The sequence below is a fragment of the Macaca nemestrina genome, chromosome X (assembly GCF_043159975.1).
Source record: "Macaca nemestrina isolate mMacNem1 chromosome X, mMacNem.hap1, whole genome shotgun sequence".
NCBI classification, from domain to species: domain Eukaryota; kingdom Metazoa; phylum Chordata; class Mammalia; order Primates; family Cercopithecidae; genus Macaca; species Macaca nemestrina.
The window spans coordinates 115,331,985-115,342,653 of record NC_092145.1 but is presented as its reverse complement, the minus strand read 5'-3'; the positions used below and the strand labels follow the sequence as shown (position 1 = coordinate 115,342,653).

The 10,669-nt window shown below is 50.2% G+C and overlaps 1 protein-coding gene across 2 annotated transcripts in view; it reads right to left on the bottom strand.

Moving 5' to 3' along the window:
• Window positions 1-1,701: 1,701 nt before the first annotated feature.
• Window positions 1,702-10,669, bottom strand: part of DIPK2B (divergent protein kinase domain 2B) — a 53,595-nt gene continuing 44,627 nt past the window's right edge. The window contains exons 3-5 of one of the 2 annotated variants that reach the window (XM_071089314.1): window positions 9,867-10,040; window positions 5,848-6,062; window positions 1,702-3,803 (exon numbers count right to left, since the gene is read on the bottom strand). In XM_071089314.1, coding sequence (XP_070945415.1) covers window positions 3,467-3,803; window positions 5,848-6,062; window positions 9,867-10,040 — 726 coding nt within the window. In that variant the 3' untranslated portion in view covers window positions 1,702-3,466. Of the gene's footprint in view, window positions 3,808-5,773; window positions 6,063-9,866; window positions 10,041-10,669 lie in introns of both variants that reach the window. The other variant, XM_011710667.3, reaches the window with a different exon arrangement.

The window sequence follows — 10,669 nt, the reverse complement described above, 5'->3', positions numbered from 1 at the left end:
GGACCTGTGGTCTTCAGGCATGTTGACAAGAACATCTGCTCTGTTGTGAAGGTGTATGAGAAAAGGACTCTGTGATCTCCTGAACCCAGGAAAAGTCACTAGCTGCGGAACTATTTCTAAGTCACCCCTAAGCATGTGTAGGACCTGCCTGACATCTGCCCTGCTCTCCTTAGCAGCCAGCTTGTATTAGGCCATTTTTGTATTACTGTAAAGAAATACCTGAGGCTGGGTAATTGATAAAGAAAAGAGCTTTATTTTGGTTTATGGTTCTGCAGGGAGTACAGGAAGTGTGGGGCTGGCATCTGCTTCCGGTAAGGGCCTCAGGAAGCTTCCAATCATGGTGGAAGGCGAAGGGGGAGCAGGCGTGTCACACGGTGAGAGCGGAAGTGAGAGAGTGGGAGAGGTGGGGGAGGGAGGTGCCACACTCTTTTAAACAACCAGATCTTGAGTGAGCTCAGAGAGAACTCACTCATCACCTCCGGGAGGTCACCAAGTCATTCCTGAGGCAACTTCTCTCATCACCCAATCACCTCCCAGCAGGCCCCACCTCCAACGCTGGGGATCACATTTCAACATGAGATTTGGAGGGAACAAACATCCAAACCATATCACAGCTTACACAGAATTTTATTGTAATTTATACTAAAAACCAATCTCCCAACAGCTCCTCAGGGGACAGCTCGCCAGTTTTCTCCTTTACTCCATCCTGGGACTCAGACAAGTGGGGCACAAGGTCTCTTTCTGCTGATACAGGTGGGTCCCAAGTCTGCATTTCCTGTCTGGACTCAGCATCACCAAGGGTTACATGATGGTTTCGAAGGAATGTTGCTCAGAATTTCAGGCGACTGGTCTGGAGGAGAGAAGGGGGCAAGTGCTCACCTTGAATCCGTGCAGGTGGACAGATGTGTGGTGGAGGGATTCGAGGGTTACCTCAGACCACGCACTGGCCCACACAGGGCCAAAGTCACGCATCGTGTGGAGGCATTTTGCGGTGGAAACACACCTGGATGCAGGGAGAAGGGCTGGGGCCTGGCTCGTGCGTCAGAGGGTCTCTCTGGTAAGCCTTCGTCCTCCATGGGACTCTGGAGGATCTGGAGGCTGTGGCCTCTCTCCTGGTCTCTGGTCAGGTGGCCAGCTGGGAGGACAGCTGCAGTCAGGCCAGCAGGAGAGGGACTGCGGCTGTGCAGGTGAGAAGGGTGTTCATCCTCCAGACCAAGCCAGAAGGCAGCCATTTCAAAGCGTCTCAGGCAGCCTAAGCTTGCTGGCCAGTCCACAAGCTTGGCCAGTCATCTTCACTGTCATGGTTGCCCTGGGGCAGTGCCTGTAGCAGTCAAGAGACAAACCCAAAAGGGAACCAGGTACTCCACAAAATAAGGCTTTTCTGGAGTCCATTTTTGAATGGGAGTGAAGGGACCAGAATTGGGTAGCACAGGTGAAAGTCGGAGGCGGAAGGGGAGGGCAACAGGAGCCTCCTAATAGCAACAGGGCTCCTCTGATGGCTGCCTTTGCCTTGAGGACACCCTGACAGCCTTGCTGAACCTTTCTTCGATTTTGAGCTTAGCAAGCTCCTGCCGGACCTTCTCTCCTTCCCTGGGGCTCAGCTTGCAGGGGTTCTGGAAATATCTCCGCAGATCACTCTTCCTCCCTGGGCCTCAGTTTCCTTATCTGCACAGTGAGGTCTGTTAAGCCAGGTCTTCTGACTTTATTTTTGTGTATTTATTTTGAGACGGAGTCTCGCTCTGTCATCCAGGCTGGAGTACAGTGGTGTGATCTTGGCTGACAGCAACCTCTGCCTCCTGGGTTCAAGCGATTATCCTGCCTCAGCCTCCCGAGTAGCTGAAATTACAGGCACACACCACCACACCTGGCTAATTTTTGTACTTTTTAGTAGAGATGGGGTTTCACCATGTTGGCCAGGCTGGTCTTGAACTCCTGACCTCAAGTAATCCACCTGCCTCAGCCTCCCAAAATGCTGGGATTACAGGTGTGAGCCACCATGCCCAGCCTGTTTTGACTTTAAAGGAGGGGATTCAGATACCTGAATCTGAGGTAAAAGAGGAGGTAGACTGAGAGGTTCCTGGGGTTAAAGGCTGGCAGGGAGGCTGGGCAAAGGTAGAGAAGAGCCCCCTGCTTATGTTTCAGGGGCCAGGGCAAGAGAGCACGTGGAAGCCTACATACCATGTGGCTAAATATTTCAAAAGCAAACAAACAAACTGTTGAATCAAGTATGTTCTATTGATTGACCTTGAAAAAAATATTTTTCGGATGAGTGACCTGTAAGGCCAAGTTTAAAGGAAAATTCCTAGACTCCTTAGAGTCCCAACTTGGAGCATGTGGTGTGGAGAGAGCTGGTCCAGGGCCTCAGCTGTGGCTACAAAAAGAATGTTCTCCCACTCCAGATCTCCTGCTCTAGGGAGCGGGGCTGACCAGGGGCCCCTGCTGCTGTGCTCTGAAATCTATCTTTGCTGTTTCCGCCAACCACTGAGTGCAGCAGGGATGCTAACGGGGTCTATTTGTGGGAGACACAGGGCTCCTCTGATGGTTGCCTTTGCCTTGAGGACACCCTGACAGTCTTAGTGAACTTTCTTCGATTTTGAGCTTAGCAAACTCCTGCTGGGCCCTCCTTCACTGGGGCTCAACTTAATGGTCCTCCCAGTCTTCTCCGGCTCCCTCCTACTTTCCTTTCACACAAGCATTGCCCCTAACAAATCTTTGTCCCGTTCACTCTATCTTGACACCTATTCTTGGAGGACTTGGGCTAACACATTGGTCCCCCACTGGCCCCCCCTTATCTTCTTACCTCTGGCTTCTTCCCACACCATGAGAAGCTCCATGCACAGGTGTATGGAGCCTCAGGTACCAGGCTGTAGGCGGTGGCAGGCATGTCCCCATGGCCTGCAGTCTCCTCATCCTGTGATGGTGTGGGGAGTGAGGCAGGGCCATAGGGAGCAGGAAGGGGACCCCTCTTGTCTGAGTCTAAAGTGGTAGCGGCAGGGAGCCTGTCTTTCCCCTGCCTTCCCTCCACTCCAGCCTCCTGACCTGCACGGCTCTTTCTCATGCTCCCCGCCTCTGTGCTTTTCCAGAACGCACTTTGTAACCACCTGGGATGGAGGTGGTGAGCGTGTGTCCCAAGACCCATGCTTGGGATATACGCTCAATGGTGGTTCCATCTCTGTCTTCTTTCACACTCAGGAGAGTCTGGTGGAGAATAGAGGAAACTGAGGCTCAAAGACATTGAGTGAGCGTCCATCCCCAGTTCTTCTGATGCCCACCCCGGGCTTTGCCAGGATGTCCCAGCCAGCAGAGACAGCCACATGGTATCGCACAACTCCCCTCTCAGTCCCTGAGAAATGTGCCTTTCTTCTCATCTTTAAAGAAGTGCTGCTTCTTTCAACCTTGCAGCAACCCGACAGGGGGAATGGAGAGCCAAGCGTGTTGTCCCCAAGGCCAGCTAGACACCAGCCCTTCAGAATTTATCGTTATATTTGCAATCTGGGTAACGATAGGCAAATCTAGAGTCACAGGTTCTCAGGGGCCTCAAGATGTGTTTCAGCCAGCTGGCGGCTCCAAGGACTTCTGGGTCTGGGCGGGTGCTGTCCCCACACTGAGCAAGAGCGGAGTCTATGTCGTCTTGCACTGGTGAGGGGAACCTCCCCTGGAGAAGTCGAGGCAGCAACTTCTGACACACCAGCACCAGGCTCTGCTTCTCAGAGACACTTTCGCAGGAGGGCAGCTGGGTCTGGCAGCCGGAAACCAAGCAGCTAAAAATGTCTTTATTCTCTCCTGCTCTGGTGGCTTCTTGGCTGCCTAGAAAAGAAATGAGAAATATTATACACCCTGCCACCTGGGCTCCTTGAGGGAGGGCACCACTAATTAGAACTACTGGTTGATGCTGGGCGCGGTGGCTCACGCCTGTAATCCCAGCACTTTGGGAGGCCGAGGTGGGCAGATCACTTGAGGTCAGGAGTTCTAAACCAGCCTGGCCAATATGGTGAAACCTTGTCTCTACTAAAAATACAAAAATTAGTCGGATGTGGTGGCGCACATCTGTAATCCCAGCTACTCAGGAGGCTGAGGCTGGAGAAACATTGAACCCGGCAGGCGGAGGTCACAGGGAGCCGAGATTGCACCACCGCACTCCAGCCTGGGCAACAGAGCGAGACGCCATCTAAAAAAAAAAAAAAAAAAAAAAAATTACTGGGTGAACTAGTACAGTCTCCTGGCATTCCCCTGTCACCAGGAGATTTAGGACTCAGGGACACAGAGGCTCCTTTTGAGAAGCACGTGGAAGGAATCCACTCTGCTACAATAGAGTGAGGCCTGGGCACGGAAAACCCACTTACCCCTACCAGAAGTTAGGCTGGTAATTGTAGGGATCACATCCATATTGTTAGACTCTCATTATTACTAAATTAGGGAACTCAGGAAATTATTGGGACTGGTTTCATTTGCGCCTTTAAAATGCAAAGTGAGGGCCAAACGCGGTGGCTCACACCTGTAATCCCAGAACTTTGGGAGGCTGAGATGGGCAGATCACCTGAGGTCAGGAGTTCGAGAACAGCCTGGCCAACATGGCGAAACCCCGTCTCTACTAAAAATACAAAAATTAACTGGGTGTGGTGACAGGCGCCTGTAATTCCAGCTACTCAGGAGGCTGAGGCAGGAGAATCACTTGAACCCAGGAAGTGGAGGTTGCAGGGAGCCAAGATTGCACGACTGCACTCCAGCCTGGGTGACAGAGTGAGACTCTTTCTCAAAAACAAAAACAGAAACGAAAAACAAAATTAAATGCAAAGTTAGGAGAAAAAACAAGTAATCCCAAATATGTATTCAATGAGTTGTAGTGTGAATGACATTTCATGATTTACATATCCGGAATATTCTGGAATCAGCCTCATTTCTTCTGATTTGATTCTTCTTAATAAAGGCAAATCAGGAAATAAATAAGTGTGGTTTAATTTGTCTATTTTTGTAAGCTTTTGCATACAAACAAAATCAGAAATTAGAAAAAAAATCCTTTGTCCTCTTATTGGGCTCAGAAAATTTGGTGAGCATTAGAGATTAGGGTGTTCGAAGGGTTCTAGAACCCTGAATGAAACTTTACACATAGTGAGCAACACAATTCAGTCATCTGCCTCATTCGGTTCCGTGCTTTTTTGCTTTGAAAACTTTATACAGAGCAATTGTGCCAAAATGGATTGCAAAATATACCAGTAAATCAACCTGATAATTTAAGTTTTAGATAAAGGGTAAAAGCATCTGATGAGAAAGACTCTGAGAGGGAGATGGACCCAAAAGGTGTGTGTTTGTGTGTGTGTGTGTGTGTGTGTGTGTGAGAGAGAGAGAGAGAGAGGAGAGAGAGAGTGAAAGAGAGAGTGAAAGAAAGAGAGAGAGAGAGAGAGAGAAAGAGAAAGAGAGAGAGAGAGAGAGAGAGAGAGAGGAGAGTCAAAGCAGGTCCTGGGCCACATAGACCCAACTGCACAACAGCACTGCCCTGGGAGGGTGCAGCTGGGGGCTGTGCCACTCTGCACAATGCTTCTCATGGACAAGGTCAAATCCACTTCCCCTTTGGAGATGGAGTTAGAGTAGAAATTCAAATAGGAGTGAGGGACATTTTACATGAAATCCAACATTCTCTGAACTTGAGTGGCTCTCACTGTGACACGCGGAGATGGGAAAGGCCCAATAGTGTGACCCCTGACCCACCCTTCCCTAGCTCCTGTCACCCTGACTTCCCCTCTGACAGCTGTTCAGCCAGGCCCATGCTGAGTACCTTCCTGCTTGTCGATGACACCCACTGCACTGGCATCCCGGATGAACAGATGCCCGTTGTTAAAGACGCCAAACATGCCTGCATCAATATGGGTGAAGTAGAAGAAATAGTTCAAATCGTTGCTCCTCAGAGACTCCAGGACACCCAGGAGCTGGTAGGCAAGGTCGGCTGCCTGATCTGGGGGTGCGCCATAGAATTCCTGCAGCGGTCTGGTGCTGGTGCTGACGAGGAATCTGCCACAGGAGCCCAGGTACTGGGGCAGCGGCCATCCCTCAGCCCCAGGGAAGATCTGCCAAGCCAGAAGGAGGAGGATTAGAGAGAAAAATCTGGTGACAGCTCTCTATCTATTTATTATCTATCCATCTATCTCTATCATCTATTATCTATCTATCTATCTATCTATCTATCTATCTATCTATCTATCATCTATCATCTATCTATCATCTATTATACCTCTAACTCTATCTACCTATCTCTATTTATTATCTATCTATCTATCTATCTATCTATCTATCTATCATCTATCTATCAATCTATCTATCTATTATCTATCTATCTATCTATCTATCTATCTATCTAATCTATCTATCTATCTATCATCTCTCTATCTCTGTCCCTCACTGCAAGTACAGAAAGATCAGCATCTCAAAACACGTCAGCGAAGAGTCTCTCAACCTTTTTTATACCTCTGGGAACATGGCAGTGCCCCGTCCCTCCTCTTCCCCATGTTTTAATTCTATTACAGATGGGAAGATTCAGAAAAGGAGGCTGCTGTCATTTCTTTGTAGTAGACTGAATTTCTTTCTTTCTTTTTTTTTTTTTGATACGGAGTCTCGCTCTGTCGCCCAGGCTGGAGTGCAGTGGCCGGATCTCAGCTCACTGCAAGCTCCGCCTCCTGGGTTTACACCATTCTCCTGCCTCAACCTCCCGAGTAGCTGGGACTACAGGCGCCCGCCACCTCGCCCGGCTAGTTTTTTGTATTTTTTAGTAGAGACGGGGTTTCACCGTGTTAGCCAGGATGGTCTCGATCTCCTGACCTCGTGATCCGCCCGTCTCGGCCTCCCAAAGTGCTGGGATTACAGGCTTGAGCCACTGCACCCGGCCGTAGACTGCATTTCAACAGAGTTCCTCCAAGTAGGGTATGAGAATGTTAATGGACTTGCCACAATTTTAGATAGTATCGGGGATTCAGGGAAATATGTTTAAGAGTTGTACAGTTGAAAAAAATAGGATTATTTGAGATTTCACAGATATCACTGCTTAGGAAGAGGCTATGGGAAAAATAATAGAGGATCAACTTAAGTCTGATTTAAAGCAAAACTTTTTTTTTTTAAAGCGACAAGGTTTTGCTCTACCGCCCAAGCTGGAGTGCAGTGGCACGATCATAGTTCACTGCAGCCTCAAACTCCTGGGCTCAAGCAATTCTCTCACCTCAGTCTCCTGAGTAGCTAGGACTTCAGGCACGTGCCTCCGTGCCTGGCTACTAAAGAAAAATATTTTTAAAAATAACAGCAACTGGGTACAGTGGCTCACGCCTATAATCCCAGCACTTTGGGAGGCCGACGTGGGTGGATCACTTGAGGACAGGAGTTTGAAGCCAGCTTGGCCAACATGGCGTAACCTTGTCTCTACTAAAAATACAAAAATCAGCCAGGAGTGGTGGCGCATGCCTGTAATCCCAGCTACTCTGGAGGTTGAGGCAGGAAAATCACTTGAACCCAGGAGGCAGAGGCTGCAGTGAGCTGAGATCATGCCACTGCATTCCAGCCTGGGTGACAGAGTGAGACTATGTCTCCAAAATAAATAAATAAATAAATAAATAAATAAATAAATAAATAAATAAAAATAAACAGTACAGGTACCTCGTTCTGGGACAGGGCAAAAATCATAAGGGTGGTCTGTGGGTGACTGAAGTTTTGGGAACTACTATACTGGCCTTAAGCCTCTCTCCTGCCAGCCATGCATGAATCTGTCTGGCTGGGGTAGCTACATTCATCGTACAGATGTTCCCCAACTAACTGGAACCTTTCAGACAGCCTAAAACTGGCCTAGGGAAGCATGAAGCCCTGACCTGTCTCCTCTGCCTCCTTGAAAGAGGTCCGAACCTGTGGATTTGTGAGATGAAAAGTGGGGAGGAATCCTGGCTAACCTTTTCTTGACTATTTATTGAAGCAGCTATATCTAGAATGGCTACATCAGCACTTTATTCCTTGTTTTCCTTCTTTAAAAAATAAAGGCATCCCCTTTTCTGATGGTTTTCTGCAGTCCTCTGCCCATTTTAACCCACATAACTGCACTGTGAAGAACCCGTGCCCATTTGAGTTTCCCCTGCCTAGAGGGGACCTGTTTTTTTTTTTTTTTTTTTTTTTTTTTTTGACAGAGTCTCTTGCCCAGGCTGGAGTGCAGTGGTGTCATCTTGGCTCACTGCAACCTCCACCTCCCGGGTTCAAGCGATTCTCCTGCCTCAGCCTCTTGAGCAGCTGGGATTACAGGCGCACCCCACTGTGCCTGGCTAATTTTTTTTTGGTAATTTTTAGTAGAAACTGGGTTTCATCTTGTTGGCCAGGCTGGTCTCGAACTCCTGACCTCAGGTGACCCACCCGCCTTGGCCTCCCAAAGTGTTGGGATTACAGGTGTGAGCCTCAGCACCTGGCCCGGAGGGGACCTTTCTTACTATGTACCGCAGAGGGAAGTCCTGGGCCTACTGTTGTCTACAGGTGCGGCCACATCGCCATTCCTGGGTTCCATGCCTTGCCCTTCCTGGGCAGAGCCCAGGGCTGAGTCCCAGCCCCATGCTCTCATCCCACGCCTCTCAGGAGCCAGGCCTAGAAGTAGCCAAAGTCTGGGAGAAAAGATCTGTGAGAGTGCAGGACAACTGGCAATTCCTTTTCCTTCTCTAGTATTTCAAAGGCCAATGTCGCCAGGCAGGTTTTAGCGGGAAGAGTGTGGCCTCTGAGGGCCACACTCTGAGGGCAGATGGCTCTGCATTTGGGTTCTATTGCTGATGTTGGCTAAAAGTGACTTGGGCCGAGTCACTTCACATCTCAGGACTCCACTGAATCTCATCTGGAAAAGGGGACAATAATAATATTCTCAGGGCGTGGCTGTGAGCGCTAAATGAGATGATGTCAAACCTTCAGCACAATGCAGGTGACTGAGTAAATGAGAACTGTTATTATGTGTTCAGTCATCATCCCTTTGGCCAGTGTTTATTAACTGTCTTTGCTGTGGCTTCTTCCTCCTCTACCTGCGCCTTTTCCCCCTCCTCTTCCTTCTCTTTCCTCCTTCCTTTCCCTCTCCTCCTCTCCCGCCTTCCTTCCTCTTCCTTTTCTTAGTCCTCTTCTTCCTCCTTCTCCTCCTCTCCTTCCTCTTCTTCCCTCTTTCTCTCTCTACTCCCCTTCCTTTTCCACCTCCTTTCCCCCACTTTCTAGTTCCCTTTGTGTCCATGATGTGACCCCTGTGTCCTTACCCTTGAGGTCAGGGGTCAGTTGGAGTGATTGGGCTCCACATATTTTATGGGTGTTTGTTTCCATGTTAAGTGTCTGTCTCTACCACTGGACTGGAAGCTGCATGAAGGCAGGAGACACCATACTTGTCTGGTTGACCAGTGTATCTCCAGGCCCTTAATGCATCTTCATTTATTTGACCATTCCCCTGTGTATGGACATGTAGGAGTTACTTCCTTTTTTTCCCCCCCTCCTTTCCAAGCATAGCTGCAAGGTACATCTCTGGGTGGGTCATTCCTTGGCTATTTCTCCACTTCCTGAGCTTGATCCCATCTGATTGATCTTTGAGGCACAGGTCAAAGTTGGCCTCCTTCACAAAAGCCCTTCAGGGCTGCTCAGGCAGTGAAGGTGGCTACTGTTCCCTCCTATCCCCATCCGCCTCCCAGCTCTGGGCTCCCACACCTGTTTCCTCTACAGCAGCCACAGCACTTTCACACTGCAGAAGCCAACACATGCCAGAAAGGACCTAACACGGGCTAGTGGCCCCAAGACAGGCAGTAAAAGGAGGGAGAGAGCTCAATCCAGGGCGGTTTCTGCAAGTCCAAGATTGACCCCCAACCTAGAGGGCTTGCCAGGTCCTTGCGTACCTGTAGGAGGATGGGGTGTGAGTTGACAGCCAGCGTGTAGAGCAGGCGCAGCTTGTCGCGGTCTGTGAAATGGTCCATGAAGATGCTGCCAGCGTCGGCCACCTCTGCATAGCGCCTGACCACGCGATCCAGGAGTCGCTGCGAAGGGCAGCGCAGGAGCGGACTGGCCAGGCCCTACGCGCAAGTGGGAGAGAGGTGGGAGAAGACAGAGGGATGCTAAGCTCTTGTGGGGGATTAGCAGGAGGGGGAATGGGCAGACCCTGTGTTGGGGATGAGGGAGACCTTGAGGTTGGGGGGCCAGGTGAGGCGTGGGGGAACGACCTACAGGGGTGGGAGTTGCGGGGTGGGAGGTGTTGGGTAGCTCCGCCCAGGGGGAAGAGGGGGCAGATCCCTGTGGCTGGGGAGAGGAGCCAGAGCACTTCTGCGGGGGCGGGATGGGAGGCCTCCTCCCCTACCACAGGCTACACTGGGGTGGGGCACAGAGACCCAGGGAACAGAGAAGGGAATGCGCTCTCTTGGGCAGCACGGCAGGAGGGCACTCGGCAGGCCGAGGACAGGGTGGGGAAGAGGAAGAATGGGAGAGCCGGTGGACCCCACCTTTCCCCAGCCCTCAGCTGGCCATCTGAGTTTTGCATTGCCTGTGTCTCTACCCACCATTGCCCCCCCACCCTGCCCTTGGAAAGAAGGCTGATCCCAGGTTGAATTCATTCCCTGCCATGGGCTCTTTCGATTCCTTCTGCCATTTGACTTCGATATCACAACTATGAGGCTGCACTTGAGCGTTTTTATATGCACCACTGTGT